Source organism: Rutilus rutilus, assembly GCF_951802725.1.
Source record: "Rutilus rutilus genome assembly, chromosome: 18".
NCBI classification, from domain to species: Eukaryota; Metazoa; Chordata; class Actinopteri; order Cypriniformes; family Leuciscidae; genus Rutilus; species Rutilus rutilus.
In genome coordinates, this window is record NC_140231.1 from 23,042,350 (window position 1) to 23,068,473 (window position 26,124).

At 38.9% G+C, this 26,124-nt stretch overlaps 2 protein-coding genes across 3 annotated transcripts in view; both read right to left on the minus strand.

Moving 5' to 3' along the window:
• Positions 1-5,661, minus strand: part of bcr (BCR activator of RhoGEF and GTPase) — a 63,255-nt gene extending 57,594 nt beyond the window's left edge. The window contains exon 1 of the mRNA XM_084387004.1: positions 3,411-5,661. Within this exon, the coding sequence (XP_084243130.1) occupies positions 3,411-4,899 (1,489 nt within the window). The 5' untranslated portion in view covers positions 4,900-5,661. The remainder of the gene's footprint in view (positions 1-3,410) is intronic.
• A 2,988-nt stretch (positions 5,662-8,649) lies between these two features.
• The window catches only part of atp2a2b (ATPase sarcoplasmic/endoplasmic reticulum Ca2+ transporting 2b), a 38,507-nt gene continuing 21,032 nt past the window's right edge, over positions 8,650-26,124 (minus strand). For both annotated transcript variants that reach the window (XM_084387007.1, XM_084387006.1), the window contains 15 exons: positions 25,212-25,292; positions 22,460-22,545; positions 20,875-21,339; positions 18,323-18,411; positions 18,126-18,228; positions 17,645-17,776; positions 17,361-17,480; positions 17,001-17,219; positions 15,011-15,346; positions 14,166-14,386; positions 12,662-12,864; positions 12,481-12,566; positions 12,265-12,398; positions 11,236-11,353; positions 8,650-10,226 (listed from right to left, as the gene is read on the minus strand). In XM_084387007.1, coding sequence (XP_084243133.1) covers positions 9,957-10,226; positions 11,236-11,353; positions 12,265-12,398; positions 12,481-12,566; positions 12,662-12,864; positions 14,166-14,386; positions 15,011-15,346; positions 17,001-17,219; positions 17,361-17,480; positions 17,645-17,776; positions 18,126-18,228; positions 18,323-18,411; positions 20,875-21,339; positions 22,460-22,545; positions 25,212-25,292 — 2,663 coding nt within the window. In that variant the 3' untranslated portion in view covers positions 8,650-9,956. The remainder of the gene's footprint in view (positions 10,227-11,235; positions 11,354-12,264; positions 12,399-12,480; positions 12,567-12,661; positions 12,865-14,165; positions 14,387-15,010; positions 15,347-17,000; positions 17,220-17,360; positions 17,481-17,644; positions 17,777-18,125; positions 18,229-18,322; positions 18,412-20,874; positions 21,340-22,459; positions 22,546-25,211; positions 25,293-26,124) is intronic.

Genomic DNA, 26,124 nt, shown 5'->3' on the forward strand with positions numbered 1-26,124 from the left:
GGAAGAAAAGGAAACAAGAGATGCATAAACCTCAGATGATTCTGTGCGCTGAAATAATAATGCTTTTTATTAAAATACTTCTGAATTGCAAAAGTAAAAGGATGATAGGGTTAGGCTGGGTGGGTGCCTATAAGAAGTATCTACTTCAGGGATGTTCTTTTATTGTAAAGGCTGGAAGATCTAAAAAACGCGTGCAAACATAAGATCACACGTGCATACGCACACATGCGTGAGTTTGACTGTTCACACCATTATGCAATGTGAGCCTCTCCCATCTGAGTCTCAGCATCCCCCACATCTCCACTGAGGCGAGAGACAGCAGTTCAGTTCAGCACACCACACTATGTCCTCCTGTCTCCCTTTTTACAGCACTAAGGTATTGGGCCACTGGATTTCATTCCTCTCCTTGGCAGTGTCCTTTAAAAATATCACATTTCTAAGCAGCAAGTCAAACTAAATAAAAAGGCAGACAGGATCATATAAGATAGCATCTCTTTCTTGGCAAGATAAGTTGCATACTGTCATGCTAATGGTAACCTGTAAGGCCTGCGAGGGCTTTCTTCATTAGATGAATGGCCGTTGTATTGATTGATTTGACCTTGATTCACTGTTTAAGAGAAGCAAAACTGCAAATCATCTCAAGCCGAAATGTAAATTGATCTGAAGATAACTGATTGCATATTAAAGTAGGGAAGCATTTGCCATTTCATCAAGTAAAGATCTAGGCTACAGCTTTTTACTTCAACGCTCTCTGGTAACACTAGCCATGCTTGCTAACTGTTTAAAATATGTGAGGTGGCTTTCAAAGTTATTCACATCAATTTTCAAGTCAGTATGAGGACAAAAGACCCTGGAGCATACTGGACTGTGCTCAGCTGGTGTCTATCCATCTTCATCCGCACTCTGTTATCTCACTTTTGCACAAAGAGAATCTTCCTGGCATCTGTCTGCTTCACACCAAAGTGCAATTCACCTCATCAGCTCAAAGCCTTTGGATTTCAAGCCAAATGTGACACATGACAGCGCCTCCCCTAGTCATTCTGATAGCTGATGTTATTCTGCTTCTTGGTGAGAAACAGGTTAAAAGATACTAGATAACACAAGCAAAAACATTGCAGATCAAGTTTCTAACGCTTATGAAGACAGTCTAACATTTGTAAATAGCAGCCAGGTGAGTCACGCTCATGGGTATCTTTGTCTCTGGCTGAATCTTCCAGACACCTGCTTGTAACTTCAGGATAGTTTCATTTTTACGCCTTAAAGGGATAGTTCACTTTGAAATTAATTTTTGATATGTTTTAGCTTACCTCAAGGGCATCCAAGATGTAGGTGTCTTTGTTTCCGCAGTAGTTTCAATTTTGATATTTTTAGGTCAAACCGTTCTTGTCTGTCAGTCATATAATGCATGTCGATGGTCACTGGCTCAAAACACAAGCACAGAGTCCAAATTAAAACAATTCCCCATCGTCCAAATGAAACAATTCCCCATCATAAGTACACATTGATGGCCTAAGACACGAAACGAGCGGTTTGTGTGAGAAAACGAACAGTATTTATATCGTTGTTATCTCTTGAAAACAGCACACGTCCAAATGATCTGACGGCGCGGGCGGGTATAGATATATACATAGATGTCGCCTTGGCTACTGCAGTTCATTGGAACGAAACCGTAGCCAAGCGACATCTAGTGTATATATCTATACCCGCCCGCTGGCGGGTATAGATGTATACACTAGATGTCGCCTTCGCTACTGCAGTTCATTGGAACGAAACCGTAGCCAAGGCGACATCTATGTATATATCTATACCCGCCCGCGCCGTCAGATCATTTGGACGTGTGCTGTTTTCAAGAGATAACAACGATATAAATACTGTTCGTTTTCTCACACAAACCGCTCGTTTCGTGTCTTAGGCCATCAATGTGTACTTATGATGGGGAATTGTTTCATTTGGACGATGGGGAATTGTTTTAATTTGGACTCTGTGCTTGTGTTTTGAGCCAGTGACCATCGACATGCATTATATGACTGACAGACAAGAACGGTTTGACCTAAAAATATCAAAATTGAAACTACTGCGGAAACAAAGACACCTATGCCCTTGAGGTAAGCTAAAACATATCAAAAATTTATTTCAAAGTGAACTATCCCTTTAAATTTGGTTTTCTGAGATGCAAATTAGTCAAATACAAAACATAGTGATTGGTTCTTTAGTTTTCGGCACAATTTTTGCCAATTGTGGTTAGGGTTAGGGTAAAAAAAACATCTTTTGAAAAAAAATTGGCTCACTAAAATAATTTTTTATTAACAAAAAAAATCTGCAATGAGCTGAAAATTATACTGCTTATAAACATTACTTTTTGACACATTCTTATTGATGCTTTCGAGATTATCGCAAGCATTTTTGTAAATTCAACAAAACCTAGGCTAATCTATCTTAGCCAGCTAGATGGCATGAGTCAAACTCTCTTACAACAGAACTAATTTCTGACACATTTTTTTTAATCATATTGCTTTATGTGGATAGACAAATCACACAGAACAGTGAAATTGCTCACTTTTCCTTCTTTTGCCTACACTCGACTACAGAATTTCAAAGGAGATGTATCACGTGGCGCCACTGACTTCACGCTCCATTGAAACTCACAGAAATCAAATGATTTCTTACTATTTTTCCTTACAAACACCAAAGTCTGTTAAATCGCTGCATTAACATACAGTACCATAAAAATAAAAGCAAGGTATTTACGTATGACCATATTTATTCACCAAATAGGTCTTTGTCCTGATTGGGAGATTTCCACAGCAGCATGTGACATGAGTGAAAGCTACTTAGCTCGTGTCCTGTACAAAGAAACAAACTCTGACACGCACATTCTGACCTCATGATCATAAATTAGCTTGTTTAGTTAATTACCTCTTTATATATGAGACACATCAGGCCGGATTAACTAACCGCAGCAAGTGGCCGTCACAGTGTCTGACCAATACAGGCAGAGCGTGAAACAAAAGTAGACAATAGCTTGGAAAGGGAAGTGAAGAAAATGACAGATGAGGGATTTAATGGAAGAGCAAGCAAAATATAAAGGGATATAAAACAGAAACACTGAGTCAAGAATGCAGAAAAACGCAAGATGCCCACTCATTTGCACTCCAAGAGGAGCGTGTCTGGCCAAAAGCATTGAGTTGCTATTATTCAGCCATGCTACAAATTGCTACCCAGTGTATCAGATTAACAATGACGTCATCAGTGATGTTATCTCTCATTTACAGTCTTACAGTAACAACCAATTTTGCTAATCTAAAACCGTTCATTTTTGTTACATTCGATATTTGTTAGGAACCGCTTCACCTGTGGGGGAAAAAGAAGAAGAAGAACAACAACATGTAAAAGTAATAATCATGACTTACCTAGATCTCCATGGTAACTGTTGTCATGGGAAGCCCTACTGGAGGCTATAGAGTCTCCATCGTGGGGCCAGATTTGTCCTGTTTTCCTTACGCCTACAATGGTGGCCTCGGACACCACGACATGTTGCTGCCGGTGCCGTTTCTGTGTCTGCGGTGTAGGGGGGCTGCTGCTGTCAAACGAGTGCTGAGAATTCTGGGAGTTCTGTGAAGGCGAGCGACTCTTCTCTCGGAGTGGGCGGCGGTACGCTGTCGTAGGGCTGGGCGACACATGACTGGACTGTCCCGAGGAGAAGTCTTCCTCACTAGACGTCAGGTTCTCGTTGGAGCTGCAGTCTGGCGTGTAGCCGCCTCCTCCGCCTCCCACGTCCTCGAAACTTCCGGGCGAGTAAGACCTCCTGGGCCAGGTGAGAAGATGGTCGTCGCTTCCTCCATGGTCCCTCATAGTGACCCTACCATCACCACCATCTCCTGACATCATCCCTCCGACGTAAACACTAGTATATGGCTGGAAATCTGATGGCTGCCATGGCGGCGGTGGTGGTTTGGCCCCGTTCGGTCTCGCAGTGCTGTAGCGAGGACTGGGTTCGCCGTCTTCATACTCTGCATCGTATCCGCAGGTGCTTTCAGTAGAGCGCCCCCTATAGACAGGCCTGGTGCGTAGATCACCTGCGACTGTAGCAAGGTTGCCCGGAAGTGAATGAAGTGACCTTTTGCGCTCCATCTGCATGGCTTGGTTCCCAAGAGAGCTGATTTTGTCCGAGACCTCGCGGTCGTTGACTTTTACTAGGCCCCTGTCATGATGAAACTCAACGTTGGTGTAAAACGGTTTCTCATGGCCTGATTTTCCTTCGCTGGCTGAGTGCGAGTTGGCTCGTTTGATCCTCTCAAAGTTTGAACGTAATGCAGCCACCCCAAGCCCCATGCCCGGCTTGTCTTTCGAGGATGGATCCAAGGGCAGCTCCTTGTCAGGGGGTGGATGGGGCCTGCGAGGGGAGACTCCGCCCCTCTGTGTGGACGGTGAGAGCCCATCGGTCTCACTGACTGGCCCTGCTTGGTGTGCCTCAAATGACGATTGAAGCTCCAATCCATCGCCATGGGAGGCTGACTTTCTGGCAGGGGGTGGTCGTGGTTTCACTCTGGTCTCCCCCACAGGCTGAAACCTGCTGCGCTCTGACTGTCCGTGCTCCTGTGCATGGAGATGCTGGGAATCGGCCCCAACAGCTTGTGGGTCCCCTTCTGTCATGTGAGGTGGCTTCCTGAAACCCCATCTCTGTCGGTCATAGCTCTTTCTCTCCTTGGCCAGCAGCGTCTGAAGGTAGATCATCCGGAAGCGCTCTTTGTTCACCTCCATTTCCAAACGTCTTATGGATGCTTTGCACTTCTCTAGTTCCAGTTCGATTCCCCCAACAGATCTTAGCTCCATCTTCGGAGGCTCAGACTCTGGAAACTGTGCTTTCCAGGCTTCAATGAAACCCACAGGCTCCACCATTGTGTTTTCTCAGGTTGAAAATATCAAATTGGTCAGAAACACACGGTCAAGTAGCTCCAACTAAGTGGAATTTAGCCGAAGAAAAGCAAATCTGATGAAAGTATGAAAAGTCGGCAGTGCCCGTTCATAATAAACGATATTTCTTTAATAACACTTAATACAAATGTTTACAAAACACATCGTTCATGATTTCCCTGGAATTGTCACTTGAAGTCTCAATCTTTCTGTACCAAAATTGTCGTCGTTGTCGAGTTGTTCAACGACAGAAGAACGACCGTTATTGAGCATATCGCGCGGAAACAATAAAGGCACGCGCATTCTCATCTCGCGCACCATTCCGACGAGACCACTTGCAGAATATCACGCGCACAAATCTCGGTCCCCAGCACAATGACAGCATCTGTTCTCCAGAGCGCACGGAATAAACAAAATACTCCTTTAAAAGCTTTTCAAATTAAGCTGGTCGCCATAAACAAATTATAAGGTCCGGTCGTGTATGTGGCGATGTATTCCAGTTGTCCTGCGTTGATAATGTGATATCTCTTTTATCACCATTATGCCCAAAACCCTTTGTGCTTACGTCTGTGTAGATTGAAGGTTTTAAAAAAATCACTCTCCTCGATTGTTCTTTTAGTTCCCGTTGATGCAATTCTCTGAAGACGCTCACGATTATCCCATTTTGTCGCGGATAATTAGACTGTGCATATTTGGTGAGTCTGCTGTACGTAATGCCTCCGTGTGAACGAGACACCGCTGCTGCTGCTGCTGCTGCAGGAAGGGGCGGGACTACGACATATGATTGACAGCTCTCCCAGCATGGGTTCGATTTAAAGAGACAGGCTGCTTCACCGCATAGGTCAGGGAGATTGTAGTATGTGTGTGGCGTGGTTTAAATATCAGACTTTTTACATGAGTTAGGAGGAATGCAGTCTGAACCTGAAAATCGGATAAAAAGAGTCGCGTTTACATACACGTACAGCCTTTTTAACTATGAGAGAAGGAAAACGCACAATATAACTACTGTATTGCAAATATTATTTGCTTTGACATGCTGTCACTTTTTGTAATGTCCTTGTTATTGCACTAAATAGAATTCATGTTTTCTTTCAATGTTTTTTTTTTTTTTTTACATATAGATCTATAAAAAATTAGATAGAGATATCACGAGCTGTGGTTCAAGCAGCACATAATGCAACAATATGTAATTTGCAAAAATAAAACCTTTCTCTTCTTTTTTGAAATATTGCTATTGTCAAGTCGACACCTTTTTTTATATAGCGCTTTGTACAATAGGCCAACAGATTGTTTCAAAACAGCTGTACAGGGATAACAGGAAAATTATGCAGTTCATAATTATGTCAGTTCAGTGCTATTGTCAATTAAACAGATTTTGGTCACTGGTTACATAAAAGATGCAGCTGTGTTTACATGAGAAATAAGATGATGTCATTGTAATTGGACCATATTCTAGCGCCACATTTTGTCTCTGACGCCTTCAAGTGTTCAATCTTAGACATTACAGCCGTAAGAGACTGCTAGGACATCTCTATACTGAAAATCGCCTTCTTTCAACAAACACATCGTTATTATTTATATAATTTTACGGCAACACATATAAATGAATGTCTTATTTGTTTATTTTAGGGCCAAGAACAAGTGGCACATACTGGCCACATTGGAATCTGTTTTTTTTTTCTGCTGGCCAATGGCACTGATTCAGGTAATTTGCATAATAGACTGAGTAATAAAAGAAAATCCTACTCCATCATTTAATATATATATTTTTAATTTATTCAATGGCTTTTCCTAACAGATACACATGGAGAAACACAAAGCATGAACATCAGCATTGGTCAAATTAACTGCAGTTTATTTGTAAAATGATGTGTTTAATCATATCATACATTTAGCAGCGATGTACACAGCAAGTTGCTATATAAATATAGATCAAATGATTTGGCTAATTACAACTGAAGGCATGCATTATACTATATAATACATGTATATAAAACTATGACAATTTACACAGAAAAAAATGCAGCAAACTCTCCTTGCATCAGCAATAGGCAATGGTAGACATTGTCATGCATGGTAGAAGACTGATGATGCTGCTGCTGCTTGCTTCCATACACACTTATTATTCTCATCTCTCTGTCATTTATTCATCATTATTGAGTTTTATTATTGAGTCCACTCTTACATGTCATGATCTGCAGCGCAATGGTGGCTATTTTCTCTGAACTGCACATTCAACATGCAGGTTCTGATATTCGGCTAAATGAAGCCACTCAAAAAAGACATGCACAACACAGAAGCCTGAGGTTTCCCAACACAAGCAGAGGCAGATTCTACTTAGCATTTACTTTTTTTAATGTTTTAGAATGAAATGGAAATGCTTAAGTGCACTAAATAAACATTTAGCATATAACCAAGTATAAGGTGTAAATAATTGTCAGTATGATACAAAAGGCAACATTAAAAAAAAAAAAAAAAAAAAAGGCAATAGTGTTTACATTTGACTCTTATTTATGCCAACATCCAAGTTCAGTTCCTGAGCAAGTCAGACCACAGTGTACGGACCATTCTAATAAAAACTAATGGTGAAGTCTATTCATTTCATTCAGAGACAAGACTGAAATTATATGGGTAAAGAAAACAATCATGCTTACATGTAATTTGACCATCAAGTCTTTACAATATATTATATATTTCTTAAAAACATCATATATTGCAGTGGAATGTACTCAAGCTGATATGGCCATGTGTTAAGTGCAGCTATAAACAGCCGCAGTAGTCGTAGTAGGAATTTAGCAGTTACGTAGCAGGGTTGGTCCATTGTCAGAAAACTTGAGGCTTCGGATTGTTGTAACGTGTGGTGAAAAGAATGGAGGAATGTGTAGTGGCAACGTCAGTGACACTTTCTTAAAGGGTCGGTTCATCCAAAAATTACCCCATCATTTACTCACCCTCAAGCCATCCTAGGGGTATATGACTTTCTTCTTTCCGCCAAACACAATCAGAGTTTTAATTTTTGGGTGAACAAAACTTTTAAATGAAAGACCACTGAATGCTAATAAAGGCCCGTTCACACCAAGAAGGATAACAATAATAATATAGTTCTAAAAATAAAAGAATAGCAAGGTCCACACCACAACTATAACGGCACCGAAAAACGATATAGTTGGATTCACTTTCAGAACGATAAAATCATTGACAACCAATCAGAATCAGTCCTGGGTTAAAGAGCTCGAGCATTTGAAGTGGTACACAACAAAGCTGCAGCTCGCTTGAATAAACAGAATGATATCGTCCGCTGTTGTGGACTCTACAATTATCGTTATAGTTATCGTTCTTGGTGTGAACGGGTCTTAAGGGAATGTGCATGGTTGTTTATTAAAATACTGACACCAGAATACCACACCAAGGGCATAGTCAGGGACATGCATCCATTTCAGCAAGCAATTAGTGTGATGCAATGGACAACTAAATGCCAGAAAGCTCAGTTTAAAGAAAAAAAAAAAAAAAAAAACTTTGTACCGTTCGGATATATGTGTACAAATATACAGGCCCGTCTTACCAGACTGGCTGGTGAGGGCCGAACAAGAGGCTGCTTCACAAGGAAACCCCTCTCAGCTGTCAATCTTGTGCTCAGCTATGTAACTAAATCTCTGTACATTAATTTCATTTATTCAAGTATAATTGCTCTTAAAACTTGCCGTGCTGCATTGCAGGAAGGAACAGACCAGCTAGTAAAATGAAGACACGCACTTTAATTCAAATGGTTCATGAGTGCATTTTCTTAAAAGTAGAGAAAAAAAAGGTAGCATGAAACATTTTGGTTTTGCATTGTAAAATTCATGTTTTGAATGCAACACCTAAACCTTTGCTTGTTTAATTTTCTACTTGTTTATCTCGGACCCAACTAAACGGTAACATTTACATCTTTTGTCCAACCCACCCCACCCCACAACACAACAAAAGAAAAGAAAACCTCTAAATTAAGTTAATGCAAGTTCATTCAATTATAAAATACAGTGAAAACAAACACACACACACAAAAAAGAACTTAAAACAGATTGGTTGGGGCCAAAATAATCTGAGTTTTCAAACAGAGGCACGCCTCATGCAGTAATGTGTACAGGCGGTGTAAAGCTAAGTGTGAGTGTGTGTGTGTGTGTGTGTGTGGGGCGGGAGGGAAGCAACCAGAGAGAGTCTAATCTGACAGTCCTGAGGTAGCTGTACTCTGCCTAGTGCAGAAAAACTGGCTTTACTAATCAAACGTGTCAGGTAATAGCGGAAACAAAATGTATCACCATAAAAATGCAAGTTATTACACATAGGGAAAGACATACAGGTACAAATCATAAATGAAAAAACCACACAAAATGCATGCGAAATACAGAACATGCAGCTTTCATCTGAGGATTTGACCATGAAGCATTCAAACGTTCAGACCCATACTCTCTTTCCCATGCTGCTTTGCAACACCATGCTTGTCCATTGGCTCTGAGCGATATTCACGCCGAAGACACAAAGGTAAACATTAGTAAACAGTTCTTCTGTCTTGTTCTCTTTCTTTCTCTTTTCTACCCAACCTGCTCTACTCTGTTAGCAAAATGAACAAATAATAACAAATGAACCATTGCATAAAATAGTGTTAAATGTCTGTACACAAGCACTTTTCTCAATTCAGCAATTTGAACACATGATATGGGGGAAAACAAAGTGGATATTACCATTATTGTTACTGGTTTGAAATAGACGAGACAAATGATTAATTTAAAACGCAATAACAAAAGAAACCAACAAGAAGTCCAAAAAGAATATTAATGGTCACTAATACTTGAAGACTTCAGGTCTGTACGGTCTCCTCAATCACCAACGGACAGTTTAAAAAAAGAAAAGAAAAAAAAGTTATATTTCTATCTTAAGGTTATTTTTGTGTTAATCCTGTCCTTCTCGTACACATTCGCTGTTTGCGGAGGCACACTTTAAACGCACAACCACACATACAGACACACGTACACACCATCTACACACATCAATGCTCATTTCAGTCAAGACCAGAACATTTCGGCCAAGTTAGTGTCAATGCTGTAGAGCCACAGCACCAAGGGGAGTGAGAGAGCCACGAAGGGCCAGGAAATGCCCTCTGTGCAGGTGCTGAGTGAGCAGGCCATGCCCTTGGGCTTGTCCAGGTCTTTGGGCTTGTCCAGGTAGTTTCTGGCTGCAAACTTGAGCAATTCATCCAGCAAGATGACGGGCAAGGAAATCTTCAATACCATAAGCCACTGGGTCACGTTCAGTGGCGTGATCTGGAAGATTATCTGTAGAGAAAGCCCAGGGTAGAGTCACTACACAAACATTAGGGATGTGCCCAAAGCCCAATTTTGAATTTGGAAAAGCATGGAAAATGAATAACGCATTCTACGGAGCATTCTAAAGGAACATGGGCTTGCTGTGGTATGCTGTGGATTTCACTTAATATGAGATGATAGCAATTAGAGGTGACTGACAGGATGATGGCAGAGGATTTGGTGCGCAACTGATCCTGAGCATCACTGACAAACATCTTATCTTGTAAAATTAGTGGTCAGTACAGCTGCTTCCTATACAGAGAGTACGCTTGATCACAAATTTGAAAGCAAAGGTAAAAAGCGATACCACGCATATTGATAGAGGCTCTTTGATGCCCGTGAATTGCATACAATATAATTCCTAAGCTATATAATAGCGAGAGAACACAAAAGCATTGAAACATTTTTTTTGCTTATGATATCAAACTATTTTAAGATAGAAATACATGCATAAATCGCTGAAATTAAATTTATATTTATTTTACATAATATTTCCTAAATTGGAAATAAATGTGAAAATACGAAAAAAAAAAAAAACTTAATAAATTAAAGATTTATCCTTTAGATTGCTTGATTCTGAAATCCTATAATAGTATTTTTCACAAATAAAGAAATGTTAAAAATATGAATACAAATAAAAGTAAACAGTAACCAACCATAGAATTAAAAAACATAGTTAATTGCAACTTTCTCTCCCCCACATAATTGTGAGTTTATATCTCACAATTCTGACTTTTTTCTCAGAATTGTGTGATAAAGTCAGAATTGTAAGAGAAAGTCTCAATTGCATAATTGTATTGCATAATGTTTTTAATTGTAATTTAATTGTATAAGAGTTTATACAGTAAAAAATATTTATAAAAAAAAAAAAAAAAAAAAAACATTAGATTCTACAAAGACTGCAAAAAAACCAACAACAAAAAAACAAAAGAACCAATATACTGACACTGATGATCTTATTGATGAAAATTGATCTTACCGGCAGGGGCTCCACATAAAGGATAAAGAAGTGGAGGGACATGGAGAGGCAGATGGCTCCTAGCAGCCACACATTATCCCAGGGGGGCATGCGAAGCAGAGACTGGTTCTCTGAAACACTACGACAGGACATCAAGAAGATAACATTGTGAAATTGATTGACTGGTTGCATATTTACATAATCCACCAGTTATGCTGTTAAAACCTGTCAAGTCGTTCCAAACCTGTATGAATTTCTTTCTTCTGCTGAACACAAAAGATGATATTTTGAAGAATATGGGTAACCAAAGAGTTACCCATGAACTTCTTTTGTGTTCAGCAGAAGAAAGAAATTCATACATGTTTGGAACAACTTGACGGTGAGTAAATGATGACAATTTTCATTTTTGGGTGAACTATCCCTTTAAGATCCATTTTAGCTGATATGATTGTAATTGGACACAGCCAAATACAAGGATAAATAGGGTATAAAAAGATTTGTGATTCCTCAAAATGTCAAACTCTATTCAGTACTCATTGAAAATGCATGTAACTACACTATCTGTACAGTACAATTGTAAACTGTAAAGATCACTTCAGCATAGTTTTATTTAATGCCATGTCAGCATCTATGGCTATCTATCTTCATGACAAAAACTGGATTACAAAAATATAGTTTCTATATACAATAAAAATAAAAACCCATGTAAAAAAAATAAAATAAAATCAGTAATATTCATCAATTAATATTATACAAGATTTTTAGCATTAACACATGATACAATTTCTAAAAACTTTCTGGTAAAATCTTACTAAACAAGTCCTTAGATGAGCTTACTTCATAAAAATGTTTTCTATTTGTATTAAAAGTGGAACAGTCCAATAAAATATCGGTAAGATAACATTGTTATAAGAAAATGACTTCCAGGTGTATACAGCATTGTCTCGTCTTACTGCTTGTGATTGGATGAATCTTAATAGAAGATGTAAATAATTGTGACATTTTCAGGGACAAGAAGTGCCTTTATTGTAGCGAACTTCCGACACTGACCTGTTGAGAGCGTTGCACATCTCAATGGTCACTAGTACGGAGAGAGCCATGGTCATTGGATAGGGAGACTCAAACACATCACACTTCAGGCCCTCAAACTCAGGGTTGTCCGGTGCACACTGAAGGAAGTGGCTCTGCAGAGATAGAAGCGAATTAAGACATTGGAATGCAAGTGATCGAGAAAGAGTGTATTCAAATGTAAGGGGAGTTTCTAACCAGTTGATAGAGGGTGACTCTAGGCCCATCTTCAGCAGCAATGAACCACCATGCAGCAGCACCTACAGTACCAGCACCTACATAACCTTTAGGGTGACATGGAGAACATAACATGTCAAATCTTTCTTTACACACAAAAAAATAAATATTATGTAGCAAATAAAGCCAGTGGTGCACTCACAGCCAATTATCAGGTATCTAAAGAAGAGCCAGCCAGAGATAAGTGGCTCTCTGGCATTGCGAGGGGGTTTGCTCATGATGTCCAGGTCGGGTGGGTTGAAGCCAAGAGCGGTCGCAGGCAGACCGTCCGTCACCAGATTCACCCACAGCAGCTGAACTGGAATCAGAGCTTCGGGGAAGCCCAGAGCTGCCGTTAAGAAAATACTGCCAGAGAGAATACACATAGTGAGTTAAGCGATTAGATAACAACTGGAAGAATGTCAAAAGGACTTTGGCAGTGATCTGAGTTTGCTCAAGGCATACATTTCACAGTGTTTTTTCACATTTATATTGTACTGTTTTTAGAATGGAGACTAAATTGTGCCAAAACAAGATTGAAAAGAAACTGACTTGCTCCGTTTTGGCACACAGGATGAATAGTAAAACTTGATTAAACGATTTAAAAAAAAGATTAAGATACAAATACAATATAATTTATATAATTTATTATAAAACAGATAGTTCAGCTCCTTGATTCTGATTGGTTGAGACGTGTTCGAAGCCGTTGTAAATTACTCAACAAACATACACCTGTGACCGCATTACATTAGTATTACTGTGCAACTGCAGTTTAGAATTCCTTGTTGCTGCATGTGTTGCAAGCCTTGAAGCCGTGTTTTACAGTGAATTTAGAACAGCTAAGGGGGTTTTAGGCACTCCGCAGACAATGTCCCTTAGCTGTTCTAAATTCACTGTAAGTCACGGCTTTGCAGGGCTTATTGCTTTAATAACCATTCTGGTATCCAACACCCATTGATTGATAAAAAAATGATAAGTTTCTCTTACTGAAAACCCTGTTTCACTTAGAAATAGATTGATACTCAAAAGTATGATTTATAGTATTAAATCAAATCGTTGTACATCAAGAACTATAACTAAAGATGATTAACTTTAACGCCCTGCAGTTTTGTTATCCGCTGCTGTCAATGTTTTTGTTCATCAGCTGAAAATAATTGTGAAATTGCTTCAAACAATATCGTTCCTCTGTGTCGTTATAGTTGTGGTGAGGACTTATTATTTTATATTTAGAAAGATTTTTAGAACTATATCTTCATCGTTATAGTTATCGTCCTCTATGTGAACGGGCCTTTTTTCGGAAAGGGCGCATTAAATTGTTACAAAAAAAATTACTATCACTTTTGATCAGTGTAAAAGTCTTTACTATTTCAAGTAATGGCTGCTGAAAAAAAAAAAAAAAAGGGTCATTTTAAATTGTAATAGTGTTTCATAACATTACTGTTTTTACTGCATTTTGATCAAATAAATGCAGCCTTGGTGAGCATAAGAGACTTCTTTTGTAAAAAAAATCTTACCAAGCCCAAAATATTTAATGGTACATAAGATTTCACAAGTTAAATAGATTGCAATAGCCATTTTATGTTGACTCGAAATGGTCTGTCGACGGACCAGTAAAAAGAAAAAGAATGAATTCCTAAAAAATGTTAGCAAAAGGTTAGGATCCTTACCAGACAACCTCGCCGACATTTGAGGAGATGAGGTAGCGGATGAATTGTTTCATGTTATTGTAAATGGCTCGACCCTCTTCCACAGCGGCCACGATGGTAGAAAAGTTATCATCAGCAAGGACCATCTCTGAAGCGGTCTTCGCCACTGCTGTGCCTGATCCCATAGCAATGCCAATTTCAGCCTTTTTCAGAGCAGGTGCATCGTTCACACCATCTCCAGTCTGCAGGAATGAAGACAGCATGTCAAGTCAGTCGAGGGAGAAAGATTTTGTCAATATAAACCTAAAAGAAATCCTTCCTCCATCTTTATAGTCATTTAATAAAGAATTATATTAATACATAAATATACACAACTGTATATTGAAGGTCAATGAGTTATTTTTTAAAGAAATACTTTTATTCAGAATGGAAGCATTAAATTGATCAAAACTGACAGTAAAGACACTTATAATGTTTAAAAAAAGGCTTCAATTTCAAATAAACACTGTTCTAATCCTGAAAACAAAGATATTAAGCAGCAACTGTTTTCAGCATTGATAAGAAATGTTTCTTGAGCAGCAAATCAGCATATTAGAATGATTTCTGAAGGATCATGATTTGACACTGAAGACTAGAGTGACTATAGTAAAAATTCGTCTTTGCCATCAAATGAATAAATTATATTTTAACATTTATAAACCAGTCATTTTAAACTGTAATCATTTCACAATATTACTGTATTTTGACCAAATAAATGGTCAAAGGTTAGAGACATTTTAAAATCTTACTGACCCCCAAACTTTATATTGAAATTGTACATAAAATCATTCAGTTACTATTTGTTACAATTTCACAATCTAATTTACCATGGCAGTGATCTCATCGTAGGACTGCAGGAACTCCACAATCTTGGATTTGTGAGATGGCTCGACACGGGCAAAGCAACGGGCAGTGATCACTGCCTCACGCTGGGCGGCAGGAGACAGGTCGTCAAACTCTCGGCCAGTGTAGGCCATGCATGAGACATCGTCATCCTCGCCAAAGATGCCGATGCGCCTGCAGATGGCCACAGCTGTGCCCTTGTTGTCGCCAGTGATCATGATGACTCGAATGCCAGCTTGACGACAAAGTTTGATGGAAGCTGCCACCTCAGCTCTGGGTGGGTCCAGCATGCCCACGCATCCCACAAAGGTCAGGTCCGTCTAAAGGAGAAACAGCAATTATAATAAAATATATTAATAAAATAAATTCAAATATAAATATACACACACACACGTATATGTATGTGTGTATATATATATATATATATATATATATATATATATATATATATATATATATATATATATATGTATGTGTGTGTATATATATATATATATATATATATATATATATATATATATATGTATATGTATATATGTGAGACATCTGAAAAGGCCTTTTTTTATATATATATAAAACACACACACACACACACACATACATACACATATATATATATATATATATATATATATATATATATATATATATATATATATATATATATATATATATATATATATATATATATATATATGTGTGTGTATATATATATATATATATATATATATATATATGTGTGTATATATATATATATATATATATATATATATGTGTATATGTGTGTGTGTGTGTGTGTGTGTGTGTGTGTGTGTGTGTGTGTGTGTGTGTGTGTGTGTGTGTGTTTTATATATATATAAAAAAAGGCCTTTTCAGAATGTTTGTAAACAATAGGCACCGAGTAACTTCCGGGTGGCAGAACGCGAACGGCTTCTACTGACTAACTGAAGAGATCCAGCAACAGTTACATAGTTAAAAACATTGTTGTTGATCAAAGTTGAAACGATGATGAAAACGTGTTGTGTTTGGGGTTGCGCTGCCAGATATACAGCAAAAGGTGTAGGGGTTTCATCGATTTCCTGTGGGTGAGGAGGTTATAGCGAGTGGACGTCGTGTCGTCAAAAGTAGTAAATCTTAACGATCCCCTAAATTATATGATTCATCCAACGTTTACATTTCTGCTACCAACCCTGCTTCATGTATTCTCAAAACGGTCCATCTACAAAATCACAGAAGAGCATTTATCTTCCGCCGGGGAAATTCGAGACTAATATTAGTAAACTTGTCTCTTTTGATGAAGAGACTCATTGCCAGTCACTGCCTGAAGTAAAAGAGGGCTGCCCACTCTCACGCATTCACCGTGACTCACGCAAATGTCACTTTTCACACGCTCTCACGCCACACATCCATTTTCTCATGCAACTTACCGAAATGTATATTCCTCATACATATTATCGACCAGTCAGTGTTTTTCAACCGCGCAAAGGTCGATATAACAGCTGGAGAACAATTGTCACATAACATTTACCTCAGGAAAGCCATTTAATGACCATGACAGGCTATATAGCATGTTATTTTGGCTAGAAAAAAAGAGCTATAGAGAGTATTTTGCTAATTATGTGTAGGCCTACTATATTACATATTTATTATATTTTTTACTTATATCATTAAACACAGTTGTTATTATGATAAAAAAATGCATTATATTTAATTACATTTTTTTTTTATTACATTTTTACTGTCGATGGTGGGCCTCCCTTCCAAGCAATTTACTAGCGTTGCCATAGGAACGCTTCGGCTTTTTCCACCGAAGGTGCAGATTATCTAAGGTCTATTACTGTTGTGACGTCATGGTGAATTGTCGTATACACACATATACATACATATATAAATATACACACACACGTATATATATATATATTTATATACACACACACAATTGTGATTGTCGTAACACAAAAAAGCTCTTCTCACCTCATACTCAATGAAGCGGTTTGAGTCCTCCAATACAAGGCTCTCTTTGCTCAATGGGTTGTCTCGGGTAGCAAGAGCCAGACAGCGCAGTGTGTCACGTCCTGTGCCGTACTCACGGATCACAGACAGGATCTTCTCTTTAATACCTGCTGTCAGAGGGACTTTATTCCCACCCACACGGATGTGCGTGCATCTGTCGATCACTCCCTCTGGAGCACCCTGCACCCAGAAATAATGAATTTAAGGAAGCTGCAGGTATATTGTTGTACCACAACACATTTCAAACGTTAAGTAATCCTGTTTGGAACAGGTAAATGAAATACTGAAGTGCTAAAGTCTCCATGGAAAACGTGGCGTTACCTTAACAAACATCTTGCCAATGGATGAGCGAGGTTTGTTGGGAGTACAGTACACTGACATGGACTTTCTGTCTCGGGAGAACTCCAGAGTGAACTCCTTCTTCATCAGCTGCTTGATGACCTGAGACAAAGAAAGAAAGAATACAAGAAATTACTCAGAGATGAAAGCTGCCATTACATCAAACACAGAAAGTAAATTTGGAAATTAATGTGGGCTTCCACAACCACACGACCCACTAGGGTTGCAACCAATTCATAATCGGCGGATGGAAATGTTTGACATACCGAGTTGCAAGCGTTCGCCAACTCAACCTTGGAAAGGCCTTTTCGTTCTGTGTCGAACACGTTCATTTTCTCCACCAGACATGTTAGAGCGGTCTCTGTGGCTTCTCCCACCTTCTCGTACACACCTTTGGCCTGACATACACAGAAACTCTTTAGAACTGCTGTTTGATAAACGCAAGCACTAGGGATCCACTGATATAAATATTCTGGTTAATATTGATAAGCAGACATTTGTTTTCATGTTATATAATACAAATGACCAATGTTAAAATTCAATCCTATTTTGTATTATACTTTATAATATACTGTATAAAATATGTATTACAAAAAATATGGGAAACATTTTTTTAAATGATATTTAAGCAAATTCATTCATTAAATGACAGCTGTATGCTAGACAATATAGTTCCGCACATTAGTTAGCTGCCTTTTATAGATGAACAGAGGATGCTGCATATACCAGAAGATGTTAATAACTAACCTCGTTGAAATCTAGAGAGGAGTCGTTACACAGGGCACAGATGCTGGCCAGTTCAACCAGAGCATCATACTGGGAGCATCGCACTGGTTTACCCTCATGAAACCTGGAGTAAAAAAAGAATTAAAAAAAGAGGTTGTTAAACAGAGGTGTCTCATGCACTTTGAAATATCAGTGTGCACATGGGCAGCAAAACTCACACTTGTCCATCAGGGGCGTATGTGGAGCCAGAAATGGTGAACTCTTTTAGAGAGCAGCTGTTTCCATTTGCCTGATCAACAATGAACATCTGGAACAAAAAAGACATAAAAAAAGAATTCAAACAAAATCTCAACCAGCAGGTGGCAGGCCATCCCACCACAGATGATCTCTGATGTTTGAAAGCACCTCATGAAAAGATCCCTACTCCACCTGACCTGGATATACCAGCACTACAAATGTAAACACTTTACATGACACTCACTTAAGAGTTCAACGGGCCCTTAAAACCTAGCCAAAACCCCCCAAACATAAGCAACTGAGCATTTAGGATATTTTTAGCACAAAAGACAATCAGATCCCCCAATATGTCAAGGAAGAGAAGAGCATAAAAGAGATGAGAGTGAGTGGGATGGTAAAGTGGAACAGCGTTCCTGCTGTAGTGATAAAACCCAGTGGACAACAGTCGAACCACAGAGACAGAAGAGTGTGGGGGAGAGAAAGACAGGCACTAATTTCAAAGGCGCTAGGCACTGTGGAGAAAGACATGTTTAGCAGAAAAACTTAGAGTTAGATCATCCAAAAATCGCTCACCCTCATTTCGTTCCAAACCCGTAAGACTTTCGTTCATTTTAGGAACACAAATGAAGATATTTCTGATGAAATCAGAGAACTTTCTGTCCCTCCATTGACAGCTACGCAACAACCACTTAAAGCCCCAGAAAGATAGTAAAGACATGATAGTACAAAATATTGTATATCTCGTTCACGCAACAACGTCCGTTCTCGTGTCAACAACACGCATGCATTGTGGTGCTCTCTTGAACGTGTTTTGGAGATTCATATTTTGTAAAAAAAGTGGTAAATAATGGTTTTTTTTGGTGCAAACAAAGCAATCGCGTCACTTCATAAACCACTGGACTGGAGCCACATGGATTACTTTGATGATGTCTTAACAACCTTTCTGGGGCTTGATAGTGGTAGTTGCGTAGGCTTGTCAATGGAGGGAAAGCGCTAACATTTCATCAAAAAGATCTTCTGGTTCTTAAAGAGTCTTACGGTTCAGTACGACATTTTTTGGGACGAACTAACCATTTAAACATGAAATATATCTGATATTAGCAATTAAAAAAAGTGAGGTGATGGAAAAACAATATCAAACCTAACGCTTCCTAAAGAAAAAGCTTTTGGTGAATGAAGGGGCAAAACATGCTGATATGATGCTTATGTGTCTTGAGTCTTTACCATTGTGTTGCTATGTGGTTTTCAGAATGTTTCCATGCACTTATTTAATGAATTTCCATGACCCTAACCCTACAAGAAATGTGAAAAAATATTCAAGGTTTGGGTTAATCAACTGTTCAGGGTGTATGTGAGGGTAAATTAACCTGTTTTCTGAAATACCGGCCGGATTACTAAGTGCACTGTTGGTTACAGTGTTTAAAAAAGGTCTGATATGATATAATATAATATAATAGGCACCCAGCTCTCAGCATCTATCAAAAATCCATATTGGTCCACCACTAAATATGAACTCTTAAAAAAGTAACTGCACCTCAATAAGGCACAGATAGAGGTATCAATCGTGTCTATAGTGGAAACGATGCAAGACGAGTTAACTATTTAACACGAGTACAAGCTTAATGGTTAGGGTTAACAAGATTACATTCCTTCAGTTGAAACGCTGCTAATTTTAGAAGCACTCTTCCCATATAGTATTATTTTAGACAGTCGAGGCAAACGGGACATTTAGGGTAAAAATAATTTTGGTTTAACCACATCCTGAGCATTCACAGAATAAATCAAGCATAAGATTTAAAATAATTTCTATTAAAAAGAAAAGCAAGCCTGCAACTAAATTGTAACCTTTACACACACAAAACTGATTAAAACCAGAACCGCTTCACATTCGGCTTGCATGCTTGACTGTACAGCCCACAGCAAAGGCGCTGCTGTGGATCACAGGCAGATATCACACACACGGTCAGTTATGTAACACTACCGCAAGTAACCGACTACCGCATACTGATCAGCTCTCGCAGTCAAGCTGGAGAAGAGCAGATGAGGAGGGTGACAAAAGATGAGAGGAGATAAGTATACAGTATACACAATGAAGGGGAAATAGAGAAATAAACCATGTCAAACAGGAAAACAACATAAAAGGACATACAGAGGAAACCTGGGGTGGTCTAACACAAGGTCATGAGAAACTAAGATAAAACTAAATAAAATTATTAATCATGGCAATATCAAAGCTGCAGATTAACAGCTTTCCCACGACTTTCGTTTGAGGCCAAGTAACGTACTAGTGCTAAATCAATACCATCATGAATGTCATTTTTATTCATGAGCCAATTGTCTATGCAGTAATATCACTCTTGGTTCTTGGCTGAACCCCAGCCTGCAAATTCCTAAACAATTACAGACTCTTTTGCCAAGGAATAAAATAATGGGCTAAACAGAATTCATTATAGCAGAGGTTGTAAGTTATTTTTAATGAGCCCTGAAGCTGCAAGCCCACTTCAATTGTGTATAATATTCCCAGCATTCTCACCCTGCAAACGGACATCTGGTTGGTGGTAAGTGTGCCGGTCTTATCCGAGCAGATGACGGAGGTGCAGCCCAGGGTCTCCACCGAGGGCAGAGAGCGTACGATGGCGTTCTTCTTGGCCATGCGACGGGTACCCAGAGCCAGGCAGGTGGTGATGACGGCGGGCAGGCCTTCGGGGATGGCGGCCACAGCCAGCGCGACGGCGATCTTGAAGTAGTATACGGCCCCGCGGATCCATGAGCCACCGTGAACGGGATCGTTGAAGTGTCCAATGTTGATGATCCACACGGCGATGCAGATGAGCGAGATGACCTTGGACAGTTGCTGGCCGAACTCATCCAGTTTCTGCTGGAGTGGTGTGCGTTCCTGCTCCGTGGACACCATCTCATCACGGATTTTGCCAATTTCGGTGTTCACACCGGTGGCAATCACCACGCCCACCGCTTTGCCTGCGGCAATGTTGGTACCCTGTAAACGTTTAGTTAAAAAAAAAAGGTGAGTTTTAAATTATGATCATTTTCAATCATAAAAAAAAATCTAAAATCCCAATTAAATTTACTATTGATCAAATTTTCTAGAAACAAAATTTGTTCTAAATCATGCAACTGACACCCGTTTCACACATACTCTGTGTGCGGAGTACGTATGCGGTGCAGGAGCAGCACGCGCAATAGTGCTTTCACATATACTGCGTTTGCAGTGCGTAACTGATCCGCTGCTGTACCAAACACATACGAGAAATATTGGATATTTCAGTGTGCCATGCTCATTTCCTCTATTTTTACTTTCGGATTACCTTTGCCATCATCTAATACTCACTTAAAGTAAATATTAAAAATACTAATAATTGAATAACATTGTTAAATGTAATTTAACATCTTAAAATAAATGTAACATCCAAAAATAAATATTTTTTTACTGTTTTATGATGTATTGCCTAATTTTTTTTGGTATTATTATTTAGAAAAAAAAAACTATACATTTTAATATCAGCCATAACATAACATATTGGTCTTAACCATAATTTAAAATCCCTAATACAAATCCCTCACATCTGTGCAAAACTGATAATAATAAAATTTCTTCAAAAACATTTTAGTGGTTGTTTGCTTAAATATATCTGTTAAAATACTTTTACAGATATGATGCTAATACTCAAATATATATTACGACTTATACTACCATCCAAACGTTAGTGGGTCGGCAAGATCTTTTTAAATAAATCAACACTCAGTACTAAATACTCAATAATATTCGACAAGGATGCATGTTGTTCTTTTGAACTTTCTATTCATTAAAGAATCCAAAAAAAAAAAAAAAAAAAATCATGTTTTCCACAAATTAAGCCGTTTTCAACATTAATACGCCTTAAGTCAAGAAATAAGTTTCTTGAGCACCAAATCAGCATAATAGAAATGACATGAAAGGAGACTAAAATACAAAACCGTTATTTTGATTTGTAATAAAATATTACTGTTTTTATTGTATTTTTGTCTAATCCTAAATATGAGCAAGAGTAATAATAAGGCTTGCATTATCAGGCACCACAAATAATATGCTGACAGCAGTCATTAGAGGTCTGACTTACAGAGAAGAGCATGTTCTTCTTGTCCTGGTTCACAGCACGAGGGTCAGGGACAGGGTCTGTATGCTTAATTACTGACACAGATTCTCCTGTGAAGAGAAGATACACGTGACAGGTTGGTGAAATCAAAGTTCTAGTACTACTTGACTGCCCTCGAATCCACACAATGAGGATTAGGTTTCCAGTTCATCACGCAGGTGTCCCAATTCAAGTCCTTGATGTGCATTTGCGCAATTGCTTTAACGGTTCATTTCTGGTCAGGATGGCAAAGAATCCCAACAAAAAATAGCCATGGATGGAGCAGCTAAAAGATGTGGAAAAGTCAAACAGGCCGTTACCAATTAAGGCAGTGAAGCAAGACCCGCAAGTCCTACAAGAGCACTTCCTTTCTGTCTTTCCCCCTAACTGGACTGCAGAGACTGGGCACAGCTGACCTACCTTTAAAATAAGTAGCACTGAACCTTCTCAGGAAAAATTCCTTATTTTTCCACCTCATATCAACTACTGAAGTGACTTTATAAGGTGGCTTACTGCAGCAGTGTTTCCTGCACTGCTGTTCACCCTGCTTTGCTAAATCTTAATCGCATCTGCAATAGAAACTATATTTAACCGTGGTTTTGTGATGAGATAAAAGGGTACGGTGACATTTTACAAATACAAAAATAAAATAGACAAAACATCTAAGATTGTGATGTCTTTGCTAAGAACATAAAGCATTAGGAAGGCTGAAAAAAAATAAAAAATTACACCTGCGTAAAAAAATATTGATTTGTGGATATTCAATGTATAGGGGCTTTTGCACAGGAGGAACCTTTTCATAGTTTCTAGAACTATTGGCGGAATTGGGCTCAATCCCAATTCTATTTTATACCTCTTCGCTTACCCCTTACCCTTGCCCCTTGAAACAGAGTGGCAAGGCGTAGGGGTGAAAATATTCCCCTAAGAAATGGGACACCAAGTCATTATACGTTGTCGCTAGCGCCTACGTCACAGGAGATGCGCCAATGTTTATCACAAACTTCCAAGATACCGTCGTCAGCTGTAGTCATCACAACTGCGTGAGTCTTGCGCATCTTACAGCTATTTTGTTTTTGCATTTTTCTTCTGAAGTTCGCAGAAAACAACGGAGATGACGATATCTTCGACGCCTAATGCTACGTTCACACCAAACGCGAATAGAGCGTCTTGCGCGAGTGATTTCAATGTAAAGACGCGTTTACGTGCGTCTGGAGGTCTTGCGGCGCAAATGAGGCGTTTATCCATCCACTTAGCTTCAAACTTTTGCTTTTTACACGCGTCATATTGTTAACGAACTTTAACGATTTTTTTGCAACCGTTTCTTTGAAGAACATGACTGTAAATATGGACACAAGATTGAATGTGACAAAGAAAATGATTATTGGCAGCTATGTTGCCTCTGTAGCCGGTGTATGCAGGTACATTTCTCATACCCCTTCGTTTGAAGTGTGGTCCCGAAAAATCTTCGTTTCAAGGGCTATCTGGCCCTTCCCCCTACTCCTACCCCTCCAACCAAAAGAGAATCAAGACAACCCTACCAATTCACGGGAACGCGCAAAACAGAGGGGTAGGGGCAAGGGGTGAATTGGGATTGAGCCTTACTCGCTTTTTGGTGTGTTCACACCACAGGAACTAGGAACGATTTTAGTTCTAGGAACTCAATTAGCTCCTACTTCAGAGTAGGGTCTAACCCAGCGCAATAGAAACTACCAGTGATGTAATTGTTTGCTGAATGGCCAAACTCACACGCCCACCATTTTAAAAAAAGCCATGTACACACAGATTATAGCCTATATATTTACTCCACAAATTAACTCTACGAACATGGAAAATGGTGAAAGATGGAACTCTTAACCTTTACGCAAAGGAGAAAATCCAACACGGCTTTGGACCAAGCAAAACATGATTATGCACTTCTGCTCAGCTAGAGATATTGGGCATCAACCACACGGCAAATGCTAATACTTTTTAATATACTGTCTACTTTTTGTATAACATCTATTTTTGTACAACATTATATCTAATAACGTAAGACAGGACTGTTAAACAGATCATAAACTAATGGAAAATAGGAGCGCTGTGTCCTCAGGCTCTGGCGTTCTCAGCACCATCTAAATAAAAGTCAGCCACTCCGTCAAAAAAGTCGCAACAACAAGCACGGCTTACGTCACTTCAGAGTTCCTACTGGCGGTGCGTATGCAACCAGGAAAAAGGCCCTTAGGGAACTATTAGATCTTGGGGAACCACCCTGGTGGCTAGTTCCTAGAACTACCCGGTGCGAAAGCCAATGTCAAATTTTCTTCCTTTATTTAGATCAAAAAGTAATAAAAAAAAAGGGCACAAAGAACAAATACTATTTGGACTCTATTTACTTCCATTCATGTGCATGTGAACCCAGGAGAGCGGAAACGCAAGCACGCATGAAGCAATTTCGTCTATTCTTGTCTAACAAAGTTCGATGAACTGAAGCCAGCAAATTAGCATAAAGATGTTTGACCACAACATCATAGATTAACCTCCTGGCTCAATACAAACTAAGAACAAAATTTCAAAGTAGAAGATTCTGAATTGATTTTGTTATATGGGATTCATTATTTATTAAAAACAGAATTTCCAGACTGTGACATTAAATCCTGTTGCTGATAAAACACTGCAATGTCCATAGTAATTTTACCTACTCAAAGCCTAGTATGACTACATTTTTGTACACAACTTGAGGCAATGCCATTGTTCTCACCTGTTAGAATGGACTGGTCCACCCTCAGGGTCGTTGACTTGATTGAAGTTAAGCGAATGTCAGCAGGAACTTTATCACCCACTGAAAGGAAACAAAAACATGCTGTTAGATAGAGATAATCCAGTGCTCGAAGCAATCCAAAACAACATGTCAACATGTCATGACATTTCAAATTTATAAGAACATAATCAAGCAGCAATAAAAGAGCAAGAACAATTCAGGAGAAAGGACATGGATCCCTATAAGCAAAGCAAGTCAGGCTCTGTGGATCCAAAAAAAGCTTTAACACTGATTACAACAAAGGTGCCATTACACTTTCAAACGATGTTTGTAAGGCACAGTGCCAATTTAAAACCATGAACCCCCAAGCAAGCAAGTATCAAGTATCATCTCAACAGTTAATGGCTTGGCAATTGACGATAACGGATTGTGCTTTCAAGGGATGAAATGAAGGCCAAAAATACATCACTCATCTAAAAAGAAAACAGTACAAACCATGTTATCATGGGTTGGATGGGTTTAAATTTCAACAGTTTTCTCAGAACCCTTTTAAGGTGCACTTGCTAAGTCCTTAAGCTTTACAAAACCAAATATCACAAGAATTATGGCAATGCTTCATCTCATCCAGTCCTTTTTAAGACACGTAGTAGGACCACCTCAACATCTTCAGATAAAACCTGCACTGCGGTTAATGAACAGCATCAGCAGCTTGAAACATTTTGGTTTGACTTTGACGTAGACAAAAATAGACTCAGCTTCATTCTTTCCACAAACAGAGGAGGGTTTAGTAATTGCTACTAGGAAAAGAGCAAATGTAAATACCGTAATCTTTTCTAAACAAATCTCTTAATGAATAAGGCGTTGGATACTTGAGCATGCTAAAACACTTGACGTTTATTAGTCATTTGAGATG